Source organism: Mus musculus, chromosome 2, assembly GCF_000001635.26.
Source record: "Mus musculus strain C57BL/6J chromosome 2, GRCm38.p6 C57BL/6J".
NCBI classification, from domain to species: domain Eukaryota; kingdom Metazoa; phylum Chordata; class Mammalia; order Rodentia; family Muridae; genus Mus; species Mus musculus.
The window spans coordinates 52,315,254-52,339,056 of NC_000068.7; the positions used below are offsets into that span (position 1 = coordinate 52,315,254).

The window sequence follows — 23,803 nt, forward strand, 5'->3', positions numbered from 1 at the left end:
TCACGGTGTCCCTTCACGGCAATAGAAACCCTAACTAAGACACCTCCTCTGTTGAAGTAAATCCCCAATACAAAACGAAAGTGAATTAATAGATTTGGGGACTTGCCAAGGCTGCCCGTAGAAGTACTTCTAATCTTTTGGGAAACAGGTTTCTTAAGAATCAGATAGATGAATAAAATACCCATAAACACTAACGCTTCCAAAAGTCTGATTTGAACATGGTGGCAGATATCTGTTACAAAAAAAAAAAAAAAAAAAAAAAGTGCTTTAGAAGTCTTGAGGCAAGGGAATCATGAATTCAAAATTAGCCTGGGTTCTATGGTAAGACTCTGTCTCAAAAAGCCAAAACCAAACTAAATAAGGAAAACAATAAAAAGTAGTCAAACATAAAAAGCAAAGAACAAAAAACCATTTCAGAAGTTTTTGATGCTCCCCCATTTCAGGGTTCAGTCTTTAAGTCTTTCTGATGATCTGTGCGGGGGGTGGGGTGGGGGTTGGGAGAATGCCGGGCAGTTCAGGACTTTAGGCAAAGAGATGAGACCTGAGGCATCAAAAAGCTGATATACAGAGGTCTTTGTGACAACACTGAAACACTGAGAAGCAGCAGATACTATTCCTGGCCAGCCCTGGGCTGTTACAGAGAAACGGGTGCTGGGTGTGTAGCTTTGCAGCAGAGAACTGAGTAGGAGTGTAATTCTCACAACAGAGATAGACTTGTGGCTTTTGAGGAAGTAGTTAAACAAGATAAAGAGCAGAGCACAAAACCACCCCGACATCTCCTCCAAGGTCCTTCCTCTCTTCTCACCTTCCAGGAATAAAAGCTTGCTATTTCCTCCTGCCATGGGTCTGGCTGGGGACTGATCACTCACAGTCTATACCCAAGTCCTCTTATGTCAGTAAGGGGTCCCCCTGCATGGGAGAAGGGGTGGCTGTAGCTTGCTAATTGCTGAGGAGGGTACCCTCCTCATTCCCCTTTATGTGCAGGAAGGAAGGAGGTCAAAGGGACAGGTCTCTGACCAGAAGGCGAAAGGAAAAGGCAGGCAGTGTCCTCGTGGGCAGTCTCCCCCATATCGGAAGCCCAGCATCGAACTTTCTGTCTAACCCTGAGACTTTCTCCTTAATCTTCCCTCCCACTCTCTTGTAGTTGATCAATGACAGCCTAGAAGAAAGATCGGACTGAAGTTTCCCTGAAACTTGTTAAATAGAGGAAAGGATACCAGGTCAGATCCAAGCTCTGAATATCAACTTTGTAGGGGGAGGTGACCAGATGCCAGTAGGCACAGTGGTTGTTTCCTTAAACCATAGGCTCTCCTTACCACTAGACAGCTAATGGCACTGGGCTTCAAAATTAGGCTTCCTGGTGTTTTGCTTAAACTCATGGCTTCATTTTCCACTTTCCAGATAGGCACCGGTAGTTTTTATATGGTTACCAAATGGAAAGAAACTGAAAGGAGTTAATCACTTCTCTTCTAAGTAGCTTAGCACTGAGCTACCAGTCATCTCCATTAGCAGAGAAGTTATTGTTCAGAGCATGTAGGGCATCCTCACTGGGTTACATTATTGACCGTAGTTGGTCCAGAGTTACTTTCCAGACTCAATAAAATGCCTTATGGTGAGATCCATAGGCATCTCCCTAGTTCAATGCAATAGAATATTTCAGAAGATCAGGGCTCCGTGTTACTTAACAATGTGCCGCTGCAAGACATACTTTTTACAAAAGCTTTCCAGGTTCCACAGAGAAACTACCGGAGGGAAGCAAAGAGGCAAGCACAGAGAAACTAAAGGCACTTCCCAATGGTGTATGCAGAATCCACGTTCAGCAGGTCCTGGTGAGCCTGTTCTCTCACCTGGAATATCTGTTGTAGGAACAAGTCAGGATCCTGCGTTATTCACCTAAGTCACACCTACACAGCATACCCAAGACTGAGAAGGGTGCTGGCATAAAGCTCCTGGTTTTAGCAAAGATAAAAGGAAATGAATATACTGTGAAAAGGAGAGTAAGAAGAGCCAATGGAGAGGATGTAATATCAGTGCAACCGTTGCCAGAGTATGATCATTACCAGCTGAACAGGAAGCTGTAAAAAGGACAGTAGGCACGGAAGGCATAGCTTGGCAAGGAAGCATCAAGAGTTTTAAGTGTCTGAAAGAGAGACATTTTAAATCTATTTTGGAGAAAAAGATGCTACAAAGATGCTGAGGTGGGGAATCCAAAAAGCCTGACCGTGGGGAAGATGAGGGAAAGCATCAAAAAGAAGTCACCCTTGGCAGCCTGGGCCTCTGCTTGGATGCCATGTTGCTGGATGACTACCATGTACAATATTTCTCACTAAAGAGACTGGTATTTTTGATGCACAACAGACTCTAGGAATCTGGATAAGACTTGGATAAATTATGTCTCTGTGGCCAAACCCAGCGACCTTCATCTTCAGCCACTCAGCTCAGATTATTCTACAAGGTCAAAGTTAGGTGTGCAACTCTTACCAAGTACTTAATACTGTGTCACCCTCTCCAAACAGTGTGCAGTCCAGACAGACCTGACACGAAGCTAGTCCAGAAGCCATATCTCTTAAGATGCAAAAGAACAGGCGGGAAGAGAACTTTAATATACTTTACTTAACCTAATAGATCCAATGCACTACCATTCTAGCACATAGTTGGTATAAACAGAGACGGGCTATTTTACATTTGTTTTTACTTCATGGTAAGCATTTAAGATCCAGGCTATGCTTCCTGTGTGAAAGAAAGACTCGGTGTTAGGGGAACAGACTCAGGTATGTGCCCTCTTCCAATTCATAAATGGAATTCTTAGCTTATAATGTGATGGCATTTCATTTTGACTTTCACTTTTCTGAGACTTTGAGAAGCTAGAGCCTGCTGTTTAAGATACTCTGCCTATAATTTATTGTAGGAGTCTAAATCCCCTAATATTCTCAGGGTTTTTTTTTTCTAGTCATGTTTTAAGAGCTCAGTTGTCAGCTTTGTCTAAGGGCTGCCTTACAGAATTGCACAACTTGTTTTTCATTGGTGGATCTAAATTGATGGAGAGTGGCTATGGGAAAGTTTGAAAGCAAGTTAAAAGTCACTTCCAAATGTCCACTCTGCATGCTCAAATTAGATAAAAAAGAATTCTACTCGAATTGAGATAGTCTTTACATACAAATTAAAAATGGATTATTTTGAAATGACCACTTGGAATACAACTTCTCCCAAACAATCTTTTTGTTCTATCTTTTTCTCTGCTATGGACACACCCAGAAGCCATGTCAATATGCAAAGTCCTTCATTTAACCTCTTTCTGCTCAGCCCTAGGGGAAGGTTGCTAGTGTCCTCACTAATTTTACTATACATACACAGCCCCTGGGTTTTACATTAAATACTCTTCAAAAGGAGAAGCTAAAAACACTGTGGGAGAGATTATATCATTTCTATCTTTTCTTTCAATAGCCCACCTCTAGCTAAAAGAGAAAGAGAGAGAGAGAGAGAGAGAGAGAGAGAGAGAGAGAGAGAGAGAGAGAGAAGAAGAAGAAGAAGAAGAAGAAGAAGAAGAAGAAGAAGAAGAAGAAGAAGAAGAAGAAGAGGAGAAGGAGGAGGAGGAGGAGGAGGAGGAGGAGGAGGAGGAGAAAGAGAAAAAGAAAAAAAGAAAAAGAAAAAGAAGAAGAAAGAGAAAAAATGAATCCTGAAGTTCAGTCAAAATTGAAGCAGAAGATGAAACTGAGTCTCGACTTTCAGAGGAAAAGAAGGGAAGATAAAAGCAGCTGTGTCTCAGAGAGAGTGGCCCGATGGGACCTCATCACAACAGGACTTAGCTCGGCCTATGTACCAGCCGAACACTTGTCTCCCTGCATTCCTTGCCACAGCTGCATCCTTCTGTGTTACTTTATCTGGCTAAATATAGGCAAAAGCAGCAGCTTGCTAGGGTTTCAAAGCTCTTAAAGTGCTGGCCCCACCACTGGCCATTGAGCCTTGTCTGAGAGCTCACTCATGCAGTCTGTCCACATCTGACTGAGTGTACATAAGACTGCCAGGGTGTCTCCCCATCCCCCAAGTTAAACCGCAGCCTCCACAGAGGGTGTAGCTTAGTCAGTCAGTGACCTGGGTATCTTTCTCGGAAAATGTCAAGTGGCTATAAGCCAATAAGCTGCCTTATCAAGAGGTGACTGTGACATTTAAAAATCACTGAGTCACCAAGTTCACTAACCACTGAAGCCATTTATGTGATCAGCACATGTGCTGTTTTTGGTGTAAAGGGTTTTTTTTTGGGGGGGGGGGGAGGGAGGCAGGGCATATGCAATCATACCCCTGGTGCTTCTGTTTCTTCTTTCAGTTCACCATCAGTAGGTTGCCAAGAGAGACAGGGCCCACCCACTGCTCTATGCTTACCTTGCTCACTTGGTTGGTTACTTTCTTGGCAAATTCGACCTCAGGAGGATCAGGCAGGGACGTGAACTGAGTTTGCTGCTCAGTGAGTCCTTTTTTGTAGGCAATCTGACAAAAAGTAAAAGGCAAGAATGCTCATATGCATCTGGAAAATCAGCCCTCATTTTTCATACTGCACTTGCTCCTTGGCCCTTTTAACAACGCCAATGTTTTGTCTCTCACATTTAATTATTGTGCACTACTGAGCCTCGACTGTCCCCTGGTTTACACGCCCTGCCTCTCAGGACTCTCACTCATTTCTGTTTGAGTCTTCTCTCTTCTCAAGGATTCTTGGTCCTTGGCCTGTTTCTTTGCATCTGTCTTCATAGCATCCTTGGCAATGGCAAGTTTTCTTTTCGCTAACATCCTCCACTCTCAATCTTGTCTTTTCTTCATACCTACTTAGCCACGCCCACTTCTAGATAACTTAATTACATATCATTCTATTCTCTGACCCAGGATGCTGAGTGGTACAGGGGAGAATCACACACACTAACCGATGGGATGATGCTAACATTGTAAGTGGGGTTAAGAAGGGCATAGAAACAAGGTGTATGGGAGTAAGACTTCAAGCACCTAACGTGAACTCTATAGGTCGTCTACCCAATTTTTGGTTCTGTGAACTGGAACTTGCCTGGGGCTCTATGTCTACCACTCTATGACTTTATGATGTCCAGCTGCCACTTTGTCTTCAGTGAAACTTGAGTATCCCATGATGTGTCCAGGCTCCCAGAAGCAGGTCTTGAACTCTGTTCTACTCCAGTGGTCTCTCTTGTGGAGAAAGGAGGGGCTTTGGACTTACAGTTTACCTCTGACCTTCTGCTTGGGCTCTAAGAAGCAGTCCTCAGGGGCCTCCTGAGCTTTCTACCATCCCCTCTCCTGCCATTTGTACATGGCTCCTCCATCAACTGTCCCTGCTATGTCTCACAGCTTCTGCCTCTCACTCCTTACTACCTCCTTCCTTTCAGCCTGTTAAAGCTTCTATTGTCTTTAAAAAAAAAGCAAAACAAAACAAAGAAGTCTGGTACATATAAATCACAGACTCCCTTCATCTCATCTCTCCTCTCTGCCTGCCTTCCTGAATCTTCTAACTAGTGGGAGTGGTCAGGGACTGACTCCAGCAGAAACTGGACTGGAAGTCATCTTCCCACTCTTCTATCACACAATACCTTCACTTCAACATGACAATATTCTTATTTATGTTAGAAAATAAACTGGCTCATTCCAAGACCACAATTATCTTATACCTGGTCTAAATGTCTCTTAATAGTATCAACTTACAGGAGCCTGATATAGCTGTCTCCTGAGAGGCTTTGCCAGTGCCTGACAAATACAGAAGTGGATGCTCACAGCCATCTATTGGATGGAGAACAGGGTCCCCAGTGAAGGAGCTTGAGAAAGAACCCAGGGAGCTGAAGGGGTTTGCAGTCCCATAGGAGGAACAATATGAACTAACCAGCATCCCCAGAGCTCTCTGGGACTAAACCACCAACCATAGAAAACACATGGTGGGACTCATGGCTGCATATGCAGCAGAGGATGGCCTTGCTGGTCATCAATGGGGGTGAGAGGCCCTTGGTCCTGTGAAGGTTCTGTGCTCCAGTATAGGGGAATGCCAGGAAGGCAGGAATGGGTGGGTTAGTGAGAAGGGGGAGCGGGAGGGGATAGGAGGTTTCAGAGGGGAAACCAGGAAAGGGGATAACATTTGAAATGTAAGTTAAGAAAAATATCTAAAATAAATAAATAAATAGTATTAACTTAGTACAGTTAACTGAGATATAAAAGACTTATCTTTAAAAAAAAAAAAGTAGATGATAGGTATACATCCCCCTGCTTAATTTAAGTACATAAAAACTTTATTTTAGGTAAAGGGAAAGTGGAATTTTCCATGACTTCTAAGTCCTTAGGGAGAGTAGCATTCAAACAGGAGAGATGCTTATCAAGTGTGACAACTCGTCAAAAAGTTCCTCAGAGGGCTGGTGAGATGGCTCAGTGATTAAGAACACTTCCGAAGATCCCAAGTTCACCGAGTTCAAATCCCAGCAACCACATGGTGGCTCACAACCATCCGTAAGAAATCTGATGCCCTCTTCTGGGGTGTCCTAAGACAGCTACAGTGTACTTACATATAATAAATAAATCTTTAAAAAAAAAAGTTCCTGAGAAATCAGATCACCAAATCTCTTTTTTTCAGAAACAATGCTCAGAGTTCTGGCTGGTTAGAATTCTGTGCTCCAGATCAGTTTAAAGACATTCTTAATCCAAACATGGTAAGTAGTATTTAATAAGATGCATAAATAAGGTAGAGAGAGAACAAGAGTGACTAATATAAGGCCCCGGCTTGAAGGCTACGTGCCCACATGGGAATATGTTCTGTAGACAACAGCTCTGAGCTAGAGACTGTAAAGCTCATGTTGCTAACAATAGTATTAATAGCCATACTAGTAATATGATACTTGGTGCATACTTGGTCAGCAATAAAAATAAAGCTGTCTCCTAACTGCAGAGTCAGAGTGGACATTTTTAGTTCATTCTTGTAAGTTCTTTTTTGTTTTCATTTTTGCGATATCTCAAAGGCACAGCCAACTTTAAGTGGTATGGAAACATTTCTTAGTCATTGTTTTGTGGAAAAGAGAGGTGTGCAGACCGGGTCTTCTTGGACAACTCTCCCTGTGCCTACATGACATGGCATTTTCAGACTCCCCTTCAGCCTCTCTGTCCCCTCGTCTTGTGCTGGCTCCTTTCTAGGTGTCCTGCAGTTGAGTGTTCTCCAGGACTCTGTCCTTGACTTATTTTGCTGCTTCCCTCCTAAGGTTCTTGTCTTCAGCTATCACATTTACCCTGATGACTTTTAAACATTAAGTTCTTATCCTGATCTCATGTCTATGAGGATTTCATAGCCTCAACATCTACTTTATCCATAGAATGCCTCGATCCAAACACTTTCCCTGTCGTTTTATGTCTGTTTCTTTCTCCATAATACATATGTCTAAGTACATGTGTTATGTGGTAATAACTTTCCCATGGCTTCGTTCTCTCCTTTGTCTCCAATATCTACTGTCATTAACACTTAATATTTATTATCTTATGGTTCCTTTCTTTCCCTTTGCTACATCTGCACTGCCAAATTAGAGTTCTATGAATAGTCACAAGTTTGAGTTTTCTTTTGGTCTATCACGAGTTTCTTCAGACTCTTCTTTCATTGGCCTCTTGTCGTCACTTGCACCTCATGTTGACTTATTGCCCAGACTTGTACACCAGTTTGATTCCTAAGGTCCTGCTCTAGCAATTTAATAAGAACCCTACAAATGAGGCACCCACTTTTATCGTTCTCTAACATCCGAGACTCATGTGGCCCTTTCCCGTTGATTAAGTGGTTCCTGAGCCTGAAATGTCTTTCTTCATCATCACCCAGATTTCCATCATTTCTTCTGTGTGACCTTTCTCATAGCAACGAGCAGACATTTCTGGTCTTTTTATTTTTATTTGACATATAATACTTTTATCCTGCCAGTATGATATTTTAAAGGAAAAGGATGAACTTTCTTGTTCTGCTATAAATTCATATACAATAAACTTTCAATACATAGCTATTTATTACTTGATAAGGACCTGTATTATGAACAAGGCTTGGCTTGGACTTAAGAGCATTTATCTCATGTCCTCTGAGATTCCTTGTCCAGGGACAGGCTAGCCCTTGACACTGTGACAAGAAAACAGGACATCAAACAGCTTCCTTCTGAACAGGCAGACGGTAATCCATTTCCAACCACTGTTACTGTTACCTACGGCACGGTATGAAATGCCTGCAGTGGGGACAGGGAGCCAGGAGCTCATTCAGAGAGAAGACGTTCTGCCTGTCACTCTCCATTGGGAACCCAGCATAATTGCTTCAGGTTTCCCCAGTCATTCCTGCTCTGTGTTGTAAGCACCCAAGTTGATGTTCTGCTATCCACTTGCTATTGGCTATTTGTTCATTTACCTTTCTTTTTTTTTTTTTTTTTTTTTTTTTTTTTTTTTTTTTTTTGCTATACAATCCATTCACTCACTTGAATTAAAAACCATAGATACCATTATAAGTTTTTCATCAGCCAGAATATGACCTCATCACAAAATTGTGAATTTGTGAGATACAAACCCAAAATTTTTATCCTAAAAGAGAAGCAGGAAGTGCATATATTTTAAAATGGGTACAGTGTGTTAGGTGGCTTCAAAGTTCCATTTTGATCTCTTTCCTAACCTGCCCTATGGAAGTATACATTGATATGAGTTGAATTTTAATCAAAAGTTGGGTCAAAACAAATCCATTAAAATTTGCAGGTCAAAGCAAAGAAAGGCAGCAAACATTAGACCTCGGAGTTAAAGACATCATAAAATGGCGATGTTGATTCATCCGGGATCCTAGCATTAACTGGAAGTAAATCTTGTGTAAGTCTCACTGCTTTGTTAAGTCTACATTGAGTTCCTCTGGATGACAACTGAATACCAGGTAACAGGCCATTTCATAAGATAGTTCTCTGCCAAAGCCTGGATCTTTTGTAAGTCTAGAAGACTTCCAGTAAACCCAAGAAGGAAAACAAAACAAAGCAAAAACCTCAAAACAAGGGTATGGGACTCTGCCATGGTTGGTTCCAGGGCTGAAGATTTTAAGGTCTTTTAAAGTTCCTCTAGTACACTGTTTTCAAGACCTAGGACATAAAATCCTGGCAAGTGGCCTGCTGATTTTTTTTTTTTTTACTAACTCTGAAAATAGCCCCTACACAAAGCATTTCCAGGCTCTCTCTCTCAGTGGGATAAACTGTGCAAGCAGGTTTCAAGCATCCCCAGGCAGTAGAGAGAAACATCCCATTCAGGCGATGGCGGATGGTAGGACAGAGATAAATGCTCTGAAGTGACCATGTTCCCTTAGTACATTTTCAAAGGGAGGGATGTGACTCCAATGGCTGTTTTTAAAAAATGCCACTCCTCAATCACCACAGAATAGCTTTGGCCGAGCCAAGGGAGAAAATGATATATGGTTTGGTGGGAAGAACATTATTAGTCTTGGGGTCTAAGTCTAGACTCTGCCACTACTGGTATGAGCTTAGGTTCCTCACATGAAGGAAGAAGGGGTTGGGTTAAATTATATCTAATATAAAGTATAAATTATTGCTGAGATAAATACACATAATATATTTTGACTGTAGATATAGTCCTCTGTAATAATGACTTTGGATCTTTCCTAAGGACTGAAAGACGTGGCCCAGGCTTTCCCGACCCCACATTCAGATGGTACCCAGTGTATTTCACTTACATCACTCAGTGCTTTCTGGGCCTGGGCTACCCTTCTCAGCTCCGGACTGTCATTATAGGGATAAAACAATGCCTTGTCTGCTTCCCAGTCTTCAGTGTACAGTTTCTAATCAGAGAAGAGCAAGAAGTGGTGAGAAAACAAGCAATACATGAAATATACCATTTGAACTGCATCGATGACATGAGGCACCAAGAGCAAGGTGAGAGCCGAGGTCAGGAAAAGTCACAGACAACCTCCCTCCTCCATTGGTCCACGTTATTTATTTTTGTTAGTAGCTTGTCCTACCTCTAAAAAGTCGTACTTTTAGATGCTGTCTACTATCTATGACTTTACCTGCCTCCTGCCTAAGGAACAGGGAAGTTCTATCATAAAACAAACTGCTAATTAGGGTGACAGCCAGGGATATCCAAAGAAAAACTGACAATCTAAACAAACAAAGAAACAAACCAACCACTGCTTGGTCAACTCCCTAATCAGTTCCCTGGTGCGTCTTGATTCTCTCCATGTTATGTTCCCACCCACACGTTGTTCAGGTTCTCCAGGGACTTTCAGCCACCCTGCCCAAGCATGATCCTCAACAGGGTCTGAGGGTCCTCCTGGTCAAGCCATAGTCCCACACAAGCCCTGAGGCTACTTGCAGAAACACAGAGAAGCTGTGCTCCAAGTTGTCAAAAGTTCAGCAGCTATGGCTTGAAGTGTGCAATGGGACATTAGACAGAGCTAGCCCTCCTCACCTTACTGAACATGGCTGTGTTCTTGACGGCTTGGACAAGTTCAGGGGCATCAGGGGGAAGCAGGTACTTATCCTTGGTGTCTTCCCAGTTCTGCTTGTATAAAACCTAGAGAGAGAACAGATGGACAACGATGGCTTGACAGAGCAGTGAAGTTGGCTGCACACAACTAGGAAAGTGTTGACCATGCTAACATCCTAGTATTCCTTCTCAGCATCAGTAAATTTTTGCTAAACAACAACAACAACAACAACACCTTCTGATTCTGATTTTCAATTTCTTTCAAAGATTGTGATAAGCTAATTAATACAGCTTTCTTTTGACTTACATGATAGTCTAGAACCCTTTAATTAGCTGCCCACATTTGAGCTTGGAAATTTCTCATAAAACTTTTGCTTTCTAAACCCCTTTAAAAACAAACAAGATGGCCTGATTTTGTTTTAAAGGGAAATGGAGGAGTGGATCTGGGCTGGGGATTGGGAGAAGTGGAGAGAGAGGAGATTGTAGTCAGGATGTAATATATGAGAGAATAATTTTTAAAATTAATTAATTAATGAAAAAGGAATACTCACAAAAGAATAATGAAAAAGAGAAAGAAAATTTCTGATTTTCAATGGCAACAACTGATAACTTACAAATCTATTTCAAAGTTTAAACAGCAAATAAGATCTTGGCTTTTATCTTGCAGTAAATAAATAAATAAACAAACAAATAGACAAGATATCAGGACTGTACTTTTGCAGCATCCTGCCCCCTCCCCCAACAGAGTAGCAAATGCCTTTTCAGGCAAGTCAAGAAATCTTCAATCCATCCCCAGCAAGCTACAGGCCACTTCAGTCCTCTGTGAAGCCTGCTATTCCATGTAAACATCCCGCTCACATAATCTGTGAGCAGGATTATGGCACTCAATCCACACAGAAATGGACCCTACGCATGCTGTTGACTATCCCAGGGCCACTCATCAACATGACCTTACCTTGCTGACTTGCTGCGACACTTTCTTAGCATGTTCAATGTCTTTTGCTTTTTCATCCACATGACAGATAGTTTTAGCAACATCTCCATCCATTCGATACTTAACCTGCAGAAACAACACATGACTGAACTTCACAACCAGCATGGACATACATCTAAGGCTCTTATAAGCCAAAGACTGTATGCTTGCATCACAAAGCAAAGAAGCCTGAATTTTAGCTAGGAAGATCCACAGAGAACCTCCTTTACTTGAGGAATGAAGCCCACCTCACTGAGTTGATCCTGGACTTTCTTGATTCTGCGAAGTTCTGGAGTATCACTTGTGATGGCGTATGGCTGTCCCTTTGCTTTCTCATAGTTCTCTTTGTATTTATTCTGAAAAGAATACTAGATATTAGCCTGGAACGGGACCAGACAGCAGCAGAAAGTTCAGGCAGCACACACATCCTCATCTGATTTTTTAAAAAAATCCTTTAAGGAATAACAATTATCAGTTGCAACAGCTTTCATTCTGTCCCATACCCTCTCAGCAAAAACTAAAATAGATTTGTAAATTGTTCCTCCAAAACAGGATAGGATCCTGGAGTGTTGTTACAGACAATTGTCTTGGATATGCTCGAAAATAATTCTCTTGATTTTTTTTTTTAGGTTGCACACATATACAAAAGCCTGAATATAGATTATTCAAGAAAATGACTTGGGCCTGAAAAGACTTAATTGCTGATACAACGCAGACAGACTTTAGAAGCTGCAGCTGAACCGCAGTGGTTACAAAGCCATGGTGCCAGCTGAATTAATGGGAAGCCCAAATTATGGACTATTTTATAATGATATGCAAAGTTATTATTTCTGCTAGCTATTCAGTGAATCCTTGCTTTAGTAATAATATGCATCGTTTATAACTATCAAGGCCCTCAAAGAATATTCTTGAATAGTCAACAATTTAAATTACACTGACTATTTAGACATCAGCCACTGGCAGTCTGTGGTGTGGGTGTGTGTGTGTGGGGGGGTGCCAGCACTCCACTCAGAATATCAGAAATTCCAGGTTCCTAAAGTCCAAATTAGTGAGATTATATGGCAATAAATTAATGAGATAATTTTGTCTTTATTGAACACTGTAGAGAGAAGGAAGCAAGAAGGTCTTGTTTAGAATCCTTCAAAGATCCAAATTAGAAATTTACTTCATAATCTCCAGGAATTAATACAACCAAAATCGAATCTTTAGAGGCCAGTCACACATGGAAACTTTAGGTCTTGGTTTTGGTCCCACATAACATGATGTCCCCCTGAACAGCACATCTCTCCAAGCATCTAGACCACATAGAATCAAGCTCCCTAGAGAGATCTTAGCCTGACATGGAAATCAACAAATCAGATCTACTGAAATAGGTGTATCTCTGTCCTGGCAGGCACTGCCCATTACAGGACTGTGGTGGGACTGTAAGAAGCAGAGAACATTGACTCTTCAATCATCCTCATTCCAGGGTACATGTGAGGACACCTGGCAGCTTTGAAGACTCCTTTTGTACCAGATTGAGCCTCAGACATTAAGCAGGAATGCTCTGAGCACCAGTAGTTTTAAATCTTGTAGGCAAACTGGTTGTGCAGCTCTGCAGAAACCTCATGGTCCTGGGTTACCCTTAAATGCTCTGATCCTCACTTTCAAATGAGTTCAGTCTCATCTTGGTTTTCTGAATCACAAGTCCTTCTTGAAAACCATTTTATAATCATCCATGCCATTGGATACCCTACAAGGCTCTTGTACTCAGTTTATCTGTACAACTCAGCTTCTATGAACAGACTTCCAGTAAATAAGTAAAGAAATAAAATATTCGTGTTTCTGTTGCTCTGGATTGGCTATGCAACACGTGTTTTATAGTTAACTCCTGTGTCATCTTGTGGTAACAACAAGGGTTCATCCTGATGTTGCAGTGGCTTGGGTGAGCTACTCAACAATCCAGAGTCACCCATAAAAGGCACATTTCTACAAAACTGATCAGTAACTTCTCAGTCATACAACTGCATAGGAGGTGGTGCTTAACTTACTGAGCTGAAAAGATCCTGCATTTTCTGACTGTGTTGAATGTAGGGGGTCATGAACTTGGACGAGTCCACCTTCTTTCGGATGACCTTCTTCCGCTCCACCGGCTTTGCTGGTTGTGGCTGTGCCAGCGCTGGTGTGGCAGTTTCTGATTGGCCATAGTCCGATGTCCTTGTCGTTGTGGTCTCATAGACTTCTGTAATTGTCTGAAAATAAAACACGTGGCTATGAAGTAAAAACTAACACAGTGACCTTGGTGTATAATGTTCTAATTTCAGTCATTCTGACATCCCCGGTGCTCCTTTTCCATATACAAAACAAGCCAAAGCAGGAAAATGCGTATTATATTCATACATCCATATGAAGACACGTACCATGTATAGCCTAGATATTGACTAAGACATCACCTGTAACCTGTATTTTCAGAGATCTCATTAAATATCTTGAGGGAGTATTTTAAAAAAAATTAGAGAGTCTTAATCATGTCTTCTTAAGTGAGGGCTGAGGCTGTCGCTCAATGGTAGAGCCCTTGCTTAGCATGTACAAGATCCTATGTTCCACCTCCAGCATCGTCAACATAAAACAAAATAATAAGAATCGTTTCAAGTGGTTTAGATCAAGAAAAAGCAAAGGAGACCTGGAAATGAAAGGCTATTAAAAATAAAGCTTAAATTCTTGATCTTAACGTTTAAGTGGCTAAGAAAGACCAGTTGCAATTCCTATAGGCATTTCATCATTCTGTATATCATGGGGAAAACCCAAAACCTTACAAAATGAATCACATCAGGATTTGTATTATTCTCTCGACTTAGTTCATGAATCTGAACTAGACCGCCATTTCTGCCGGGGACCAGAACAATGGTGGCGACATAATGAACAAGTATCCTCTCAACAGTCTTAGCTAAGCAGTAGCTGGGAAGCCATTGTTTCTTACAGCAGGCTGTGACGGAAACGCTAAGATTCAAAGTTGGAATGTAGTTCAAGGTTAGGAGTAAGGGACGCAGGGGAAGACGGTGAGCCACAGAGGCTTCAAAGACCTGTGGAAGATCATGTCCTTCAAGACAAAGATCTCCAGTCCAAAGCAGAATTCTAGCACCAGCAAGAGGAAGAGAAATCTGATAAGGCGACTGTAAATCTGACAAGTCCCACTGTTAATTGGTTAAACTCTGCCTATTATTACTCAAGCATGCCTGGGCATGAGGAACCAATCAAACTTCCAAGGTCACGGGCTCTTGGCATAAGTGTCACAGTTTGCTGCTTTGATTAGTATGTGCCATGCTCAAGGAGAAACAACTCCATGCAGAAAGTAAAGTACGAGGCAGGGGGATTTCCAACTTGGGATTGTTGACAAGAAAATAAAAGCCTTTTCTTGGAATTCTCAGGAGCACCATCCCTGGTGGCAGAGACTTTACCCTGCAAGTTACAACTTTACGTAGTGAAACTGTGAGTCTGTGCCAATCACAAGTCCTAGGCATCCCTCGTGTGACAGTGTAGGAGAAAAGGGAGTCACTGGCATGGCCTTCATTCAAACGTATCTACGCACAAGTAAACCATGCCACATGCAGTAGGGAACCCTTTCTAGCCATCTGAGCTTAGCAGAGTATAAAAACATGTGAATTAGCCTATCAAATGTGGAGTGTGGACTTTTATTTTCTTTTATTTTTTTCAACTTTTGGGAATTGGTTTATTCCTTCTATCATTTGGCTCTCCAAGATTGAGGCCAGGTCATCAGGCTTGGCAGCAGGAACCTTTTTTTTTTTAATTTTTTTATTAGATATTTTCTTCATTTACATTTCACATACTATCCTGAAGGTCCCCTATATCCTCCCCCGCCCCCAATCATACTCCCCTACCCACCCACTCCCACTTCTTGGCCCTGGCATTCCCCTGTACTGGGGCATATAAAGTTAGCAATACCAAAGGGGCCTCTCTTTCCACTGATGGCTGACTAGGCCATCTTCTGCAGTACCAACTTCTGAGCACGGGAGAGTGAGCACCCTAAAGAGACTCCCTTTCGCCATCTTTCTGTCTCTGAGGGAAGAAAGAAGCTCTTCTCTAATGAGAATCGGTTCATGCAAGTGTGTGCTGAGTCTTACCTCTCCTGGCACCTCTTCGTAAACTGTCTCCTCTGTGTAGTACTGTAAACAGAGCACAAGAGTGTCTATGAGACAAGTAGAACAGCCAGCAGCCAGCCCTCCCCTGCTGCCACTGAACCTGTGAGGTTGCTCCCTGGCTGACTGGATGTGGAATATCTGCAGGGAGGAAGGAGGTAACGTCCTGTTCCTATTCTGGGATCTATTTTCACTTAGGAAGTTTGAGTAAAGCTAAAAATGCACACATCAGATCTAGCAAGAAGTTGCACACCGTCCAGCAAGATGAGGGGTCTGAGGTGCCTCTTAGTCACTGGAAGCTATTTTCCTGGGGCAAGAAACACTTGCCCCTTAGAATTTCTGTCCCAGTCTGCTTCCTGTTGCCGTGAGAAAACGCCACCACTAAAAGCAATTTAGGACAGAAAGGATTTACTTGGCTTACACGTCACATGACAGTTCCATCCAGGGAAGTCGGGGCAGGAACTCAATCCGGAGCAGAGGCAGGAGCCATGGAAGAACAACACTGCTTATTGGTTGCTCTCACTGATGCCCCCCAGACTGCTTGCTTTTACAAGTGAGGACCACCTGCCCAGGAATGGCCCTGTCCACAGTGGGCTAGGTCCTTCCACGGCAATCATTAATCAAAAATGCCCCACAGGCTTGCGTACTGACCAATCTGATAGAGGCAATTCCTCAGCTGAGGTTCCCTCTTCTCAGGTGGACAAAAACTAACCAGCACCATATCTAAGAGAATCTGCTTGGGAGAGGACTCAGGGTGTGGTGGGCATACAAAGGGAAGCTACTACAGGACTCACCGATACCGATTATAAAACAAAACACAAACCTACTGTGAGCAAATGTCTACTAATATTCACATCTGTTGTTCCCATCTCCCCTGGATTACTACGAGTGTCTTCTGGAGTGATGGCTGCCTCTTTTTCAATACAGTATAGCCTACATCCCACTCAGCACTTGCCTCCGCTGAAGCAGCAGGTGACTTCACTAGCTTAACTGGGGTAGAATATCTGTGGGGAAAGGGGAGTTGCTGAGGTTCAGTTGGTGTAGGTCATAGGAAGAAAGGGGAGGGAAAGGCACCTCATGGGACTGTGGAAAGTGAGGCTGCAGTTTGCCACTGGGCCTGCAGCCTGGATCTGAAACCCACTCCAGGTTTGTTCTCTGACATCATGAGGAATAAATAGATGCAGAGAGGAACTGGCTGACATTTTGTCTCTGGTGCCTAAGGAGAGTGGAATCCTGCCCCAGCTTCATCCAGTGCTGCTGGGCAAACGGCAGGCATGGCTTCTGTGGGTCAACGAACTCAACCAAGGGATGGAAAGGAAGTACTTGGCTCATTTTCTCAATCCAAAAAAAAAAAAAAAAAAAAAAACAAGGATGGAATTTTATGCTGATGTTCTTTTATTTCTGTCAGGGAAGCTTTTGAGACGGGGGCTGGTGGGGCAGAGACACTGAAGCAAAATTCTCCTCAGCGCCCTACTTTCTCCTGCCCTTGGTTCAGTAAGCTCTCCTTGCCCCAGGCCTGCTGAGCTATTCACCGTGGTCATTAACTATATAAAGCTCACTTAATGTTCCTTACATTTGTACTTATTTTCCATTTAAAATTTAATTTTTGTGTGCACGCATCTTTATATATAGTAATAGGCGCCATGTGCTCTCAGGACAGAGGAGAGCTCTTTACCCCTGTGACTTCAGCGCAGGACAAAGGCCATTTAGCCACTTTAAGTAGTACTACTGTTTAGCACTGAGGTCAAATGGAGCTATTCCATTGGTCACACAGAGCCTGAGTAGCCTGCAAAGAAATATTTAACTACAATGGATGATTCCCATCGATTTTAGATTTTCTTAACATCCCAGTAAAAGCAGCTTTTGTGAGCAATGTGGTTTCACCTTTTCTGGGATCTCACAATGGGGAAATCTGTCTTGGAAGTAAGCTCACAAAAACTACAACATCATCCAAGTGCTTGGTATGAACTTGAATGCCAAACCTCATGCTTTTAGAGTTATTCTGCTAATCAGGCAGTGCGTTACTGCTCCTTTCTCCTTCTTCATTTCAGTCCATATAGACAGTGCCAGCAATATTTTATTTCAGATATCCAAGAGCCATGGATTTGAGACTGGCTACTCTTTTTGAGCCAATCCTCTTGGATCTGCAACCACCCAATGCTTGTGATCTTTTCTGAGACCAAAGAGACTAGAGTTCAACACTCCCTGACAGGCGATCTATTAGTTAGTATGTGCTAGTCAGACCACAAGCAGGAATGGGAACAAGAGAGCGAGGTTGGAATGCCTAAAATAGCCCCTTCCACTGTCGTGACGAGCTGGCTCAATCAAGGCTAACACAATGCCCTTAAACACTTTACACAAACACTTAAAGGCTAAGGTAGTCTGACTGGAGACTTGAAAATGTTCCTCTGATTATCATAACAGGAAAGAAATTATTCATGATTACTAATTTATAGTGTGCTTATTTAATAGGGATAGTTCTGACTTCTCCAAACTTACTTTAATATGCTCATTAGTGATGGTGCAATTCATGAGAAGCTGCAGCCACCGACATAGGAGTAGAGAGGTACTCACTACCTCTGTCAGATACAGCTTGGTTTTTATATACTTCAGTAATAACGGTAATTTTATTTATAGAATAAAAAATTTTCTTTGCCTAAATAGAGATTGATTAGCAAGTATAAATTCTAGCACCTTTATCCAGAGTTTTGTTTGGGACAGCTCTTCTAGTTAATTTCAATCATTAAAAAAAAAAAAAAATCAACAGATTTTCATCTGTTTAGATCATTGTTAATTGGAACTTTTTAGGCACTTTCAATTTCATAGCAATATATTAACACAGATTAGCCTCAAGCCTTTGGGTTTCTGTTCTAGAAGATAAAGGCAAGAGCTGCTAAGGAAAGGAAACACTGAGATTACAACAATGTGACACTAACAGGAAGTACACATTAATTCTGCAAAACGTCCAGGAGGCCACCAATGACTTGGGAGGACGTTTTCAAGATAGCTGCTGTAGTCTTAGTTCTCAGTCAAGATTCAAAAGCTCATCTTGTTTACTTAAGTATGATGGAGTTGGTGGGAAAGTGGCTCCAGCTGTCTCTCTGACCTTCATGGGCTCACATGTGTATCAGTGAAATCATGGGAGTACACACACACACACACACACACACACACATACGTGTACACACACACAAGCGGCTCATAGATGGCTCCTCCTGTGTGTAACACCTCCCCTATGCAATTCAGCTAATTGAAGCAGATTCCTTCTCTCTTGGTGCAGGTGCTGGGAAACGTGCCTAGGGCCCTTTGATCGCTGGGGCTGGGATGTGGGAAAGCAATCCTTTTAAAAGGTAAAGTAAAACCTATCTGCACCTACAGCCCGGCTTTTGTTTGTTGTGTTGTTTGTTTTTGGAGCAGTTAAGAAAAAGTAAAACTGGGAAGTAGTGATGCCCCCTTTCACTTCCAGGTGAAACGGAACATGAAACATGCCTTCTTTGTACTTTGTTGGTGACTCTTTGGGATGTTATAATAGATGATGTGTTTTTTCAAATGACTGATTCACCCCCTGGCTTCAGCTGTCAATACACAGAGTGTTTTGCTGCCGGAGGGGCTCTCTTCTTACCTCTATCACCTCCTCATACTCTTCCTCATCCGCCATTTTTCCAGAGTAGTAGTGGCACCTACAAACTTTCCATATGCCATACAAACAAAAATGTATTAGTATTTTCTTATACCATAAAAGAAATTTAAAACCAACCCATTCTACACTAACATATATGTATATACATATATGTTATGTATACATATATATACACATATACATATATATAGTGGGTTAAGGGACACGTAAAAACAGTTTACAAATCAAAGCTTCCATTTTTCTCTCCTAATACCTTCGGTATACCCTGAGCACTGCCTACTCATCCAAGATTTACTCAATTCAAGTTTTATCAAAGAAAACAACGCAGTTTGGACTCAAGAGATGGGACTTAAATGACCAAACATTAGGCAGGAAATATTTTCAAGCAAAATGTTCAGCGAAAGAAAATTGAGTGTGGCTTTCAGTAATTGGAGTTTTGCCTCATAACCCCCAAACTCTAGGCAGGCTAACTTTGTTTTCTGCCTTGGTCTCGAATGCTATATGAAGTATATCTAATATTAGAACATGTAGAATAAATCTGCCCATAAATTTTGAAATAGAAGTATAAACCTCAAGGCAACGGGGTTATTTTCTTCCGGAAAACCATTGGCTTCCACGGATATCCTTCCCTTTCTGTAGCTCTTGTTCAAACCTGAAAAATAAGAAAGAAAAAAAAAATTAAAGCACTGCTTGAAGTACACAGAATCTTGTCAGTCTTTGGCCTGGATTTCTAATTCGGGAACTGGGGAAAGGCTGAAGGCCCTTCGGCCTGACGCCAGAGAATGGCCACCCCATACAAGCTGTATGATGTCTGAGAGCAGCTGCCCTCTCCCAGAGTTGCTTGACTGTAAACCAATACCCTGAGTGGCTGGTTTTGTTAAGCTAGCGAAACTGCTGGTCCTTCTGAGGCAAAGGAAGCTCTGTATGGTGGGATAAATATAGGAACACTGACCGTGGAGCCTTCATCGTAGGAATATAGGTAACGACAAAAATTAAAAAGAAAATTGGTGCTAGACGGCCAACATGGTCAAGCAATACCGAGAGAGGGCAGGACCTCCTCCACGCTCTGTGTCAGACATAACTGATAGGGTCTTCCTAGCCACGGCTCACCGCTGTTTCCCCAATTAGAGACTCAAAACTTTGAACATTAATTCAAGGGAAATCATGGAACATCCTCTCAGGAGAATACTCCGGAAGAAGTCACGAATGGTCCTTACCTTCGAGCTATGCGAATAACCCTGGCCAGCAGCAAATCCTCTCCCCGCTCTCCCCTCCTGAGACGCCCAGGCAAAAGCCACCGGGGTGCAGGCGCTCCCAACTTATCATGTGGGAGGAACAACCAATCAGATCTCGAGTTGCTCAAATTTCAGAAGCTAAATATACTGGGTGATCTTCTGCAAACCACCTGTTCGTCAATTCCACTAAAGGATAAAGGGTAACAAATTGCTAGCCTAGAACTATTCAAATGCGATGGGATTTTACCTAACTGCCAACCCCTGAGAGGCAAGTCCAGGCTTAAATCGATCATTTTCTGAAGCCTCGCTCGGTCCCCGACTTGGACAGAATGATTTGGAGGAACTAAGCCGGACTTGGAAACTTTGACTCTTCTGTGGCGGGCCTTATCCTGTCTGATCTTCACAGAGGTCCACAGGTTTCCTTAGGAATGCTAACTTCGGAGGGACAGGCATGTGTGAGACTGGTGTAGTTGTGTGAGAAACTGAGGAACACAATCCAGACATCATCAGGCTGTCGGAGACAGTTTTTTTAATGTGATGTAATTATAGGTTACACTATTTGGTTGTAACATTGAATGAGATTTCCACAAGTGTAACAAGAGAGTGTGGCCTCATTGGCTTTCTGGTTCTAAGGCAAGGGCATGGCCACTTGAGTCCAACTTCTTCCCCCAGTTGCCCAGCTGCTAGGGATACAAGGCCTCACCTCTCCATGGTAACTGAGCTGCTGATTTTCTATTGACTCTCATCTCCTAGAAGCAAAGCATGAATGCTGGCCCCAAAGGCCCTATTTATGAATGGCAGATACAGATCAGCTGGAAGTTGGGAAATTACTACAGGAGGAGAAAATGATGACCTACTGGAAAATTCACAGGATAAGACATTTACTTTGTACAGAACCATATAACATCTGGGCCATGGTAGGTCAAGCCTTCCATCCCAACACTTAGGAAGGAGATCAAGGCTGGCCTAGACTACATGAGACCCTGTTTCAAAAACAAACAACAAAATCAAAACTCAGAAATAGACCAAAATAACAACAGCAACAAAACCATCCAACTTCCTTAAAGCTCGCCTGGCCTGAGACCCTCATTCTTACTATCTTTGATCTTAGTGTGCTGTTTACGGCTACAATCTGATTCTGTCTGTCCTCATGCGAAGGACAGAAACTATAAACACACACAGGAGGAATATTCATCTTTCTCTGGCTTGCTTCTGAACCAAAGCTTAAACCCCAGGGGTCCTCATTGGCACCAATCTTACTGAAACAGTTTTTTGAGTGAAATATTACAAAGCCATCTTATACCTGAAGATATTTACCCCTCTGTCCTCCTTACTGCATGATTTATATAACAGTAAATACTATTTAACCTCTCTTTATCATCTTAAATAAGTATACCAGTTCATCTCATGCAGTTTCCTGGATCTTACGAGCAAGGGATATTTGTATAAGGTGAGATCATTCCCTTAGTGACCATAGACTGGAAACATAGCTTGCTTAGTCAATATATGCTACAGAAAGAACAAGTTAAATTGAGAAACAAGAGCTAAGCATGGTGAGACATACTGCAAACAACATTCAAGTAGCAGAGGCAGGAGACTGGCTACGAGTTCCAACACAATCTAGGCTACTCTGTCTAAAACCAAAACAAACATTAGAAATGTTACTTTTTAAAAAACAAAATTACAAAAAAATTAAGCATAGACTTTCTCAGTGTTAAATTTCAGATATTTCTAAAGGAGGCAGTAACAAAATTACACATAAAAACTATAATAGCTTTTTATTAAAACCACACAGACATGTCCTACCTCACTTCCACAGGTAATTCTATTGAATGAATAGCGTATAGTTTGTTTAATCATTGCTTCAATTGTGAACATTTATGTTATTTTACTTCTGCTTATTTGTTTTGTTTTGACTCAAGTTCTTACTATGTAGCTCAGGCTGGCCTCAGACTCAAGACCTCTAGTCCCAGCCTCCAGAAAGTAGGGATCACAGAGCTGTACAATCAGATGTGGCTTGGTTTTTGTTTTGTTTTGTTTTTTGCTACAACAAAATAAAACAATATAGGACTAAAGAAAACAAAACACACAGTAGGCACCTCTGCACGGTATGTTTGCTTAGCTGTATGAAATGTATCTGTAGGATGAATTTCTAGAAACAAAATTACCAAGCTCCAGGTAATAGGCACATTTTGAAAACTGATAGCTCTTACCAAAGTTGCCATCAAGAATAGCCATGCTCATCTATTGTGCCTGCATCTTAGCTACCTTAGGGTTATCAGCTTTGTAAACTGTGCAGTCTATTTGGGGAAATAGTCACTTTTCTGTTTTAGCGTGAATGTGTATATACCCCAGAAATGAATATGTTGAGACCTTATCTTCTAATATGATCCCATTCGAAAGTGAGGTTTTGGGTGATCTCACCCGAGAGTGGGACCCCTGGAAAAGGAATTTCTGCCTTGTCCTCTTTCTACCACCATGTCACCATACCAGAAGCTGGCAATATGCCGCCAGCAATGGCAGCGTACTAAAGAACCTGACCCTGCTTCCAGCCTGGCCTCAGACTTCCAGCTCCAGAGCTATGTGAGCAGTCAATTTCTGTAGTCTATATGCCACCCAGCTTATGGTCTTTTGTTTTAGCAAACACACTACATTACTTTGAAAAACTCCATGGCAGTTGACAGAGACTCCAGAGGAATGGAAGCCCCAAACTTTGCGTATGCACAGTACGTTCAGGATCAGCCTGAAACAAATCAGGAGGCAGGGAGTAAGCTCACGTGAAAATATTTTACCTTAGACTTCTTGAGTTCATTCCTTCCTAAATGAAAGTCCCAAATTCCCAGCTAAATTTGTCTGCTCCCTGTTGGATCAGTATGTTGCGGCCACCTTGGCCGGCAAGGAAGACACAACATGGTCGGATTCTTCTCAACAGCCTTTATTGCAGGAACGCCTCAATGCTGCTACGGGGACCCCGGGCACCCAGGGAGGTCAGAAAAGAAAAAAGGCAGAAAAAGAAAAAAGAGGGAGATGTGAGGAGCGGGTGTGGCAGCAGTTCCAAGATGGCGTCCGGGACTGCAGCTAAGACTTGCACCTGACTTCCTCATACACCTGAAAATAAGCCACGACCATCATGAGAGCTGCGCAGGTGCACCATGATGCTGGCAGTGTAAACAAGTCCATATTTGGTGGAGACATGCCTCTGCTGTCCTGATTGGCTGAAGCTGTGTGCCTGGTGAGTTGACATGGCCTGCCGTGAGTGGATTGGGGCTGAGAGTATATAAGCAGACCTCCCTGGGTGCCCGGGGTCCTGTAGCAGCATCGAGATGTTCCTGCAATAAAGGCTGTTGAGAAGAATCCG

The 23,803-nt window shown here is 42.4% G+C and overlaps 1 protein-coding gene across 29 annotated transcripts in view; it reads right to left on the reverse strand.

The window, feature by feature from the left end:
* Neb (nebulin) overlaps positions 1 to 23,545 on the reverse strand; it is a 202,159-nt gene extending 178,614 nt beyond the window's left edge. For 27 of the 29 annotated variants that reach the window (XM_011239032.1, XM_006497774.1, XM_006497775.1 and 24 more), the window contains exons 1-10: positions 20,428 to 20,508; positions 19,781 to 19,862; positions 19,193 to 19,257; positions 15,556 to 15,597; positions 13,465 to 13,665; positions 11,683 to 11,790; positions 11,417 to 11,521; positions 10,444 to 10,548; positions 9,710 to 9,814; positions 4,381 to 4,485 (exon numbers count right to left, since the gene is read on the reverse strand). In XM_011239032.1, the coding sequence (XP_011237334.1) occupies positions 4,381 to 4,485; positions 9,710 to 9,814; positions 10,444 to 10,548; positions 11,417 to 11,521; positions 11,683 to 11,790; positions 13,465 to 13,665; positions 15,556 to 15,597; positions 19,193 to 19,228 (807 nt within the window). In that variant the 5' untranslated portion in view covers positions 19,229 to 19,257; positions 19,781 to 19,862; positions 20,428 to 20,508. Of the gene's footprint in view, positions 1 to 4,380; positions 4,486 to 9,709; positions 9,815 to 10,443; positions 10,549 to 11,416; positions 11,522 to 11,682; positions 11,791 to 13,464; positions 13,666 to 15,555; positions 15,598 to 19,192; positions 19,258 to 19,780; positions 19,863 to 20,427; positions 20,509 to 23,237 lie in introns of those variants that run through there. The other 2 variants (XM_006497751.1, NM_010889.1) reach the window with 2 other exon arrangements.
* Positions 23,546 to 23,803: the final 258 nt, after the last annotated feature.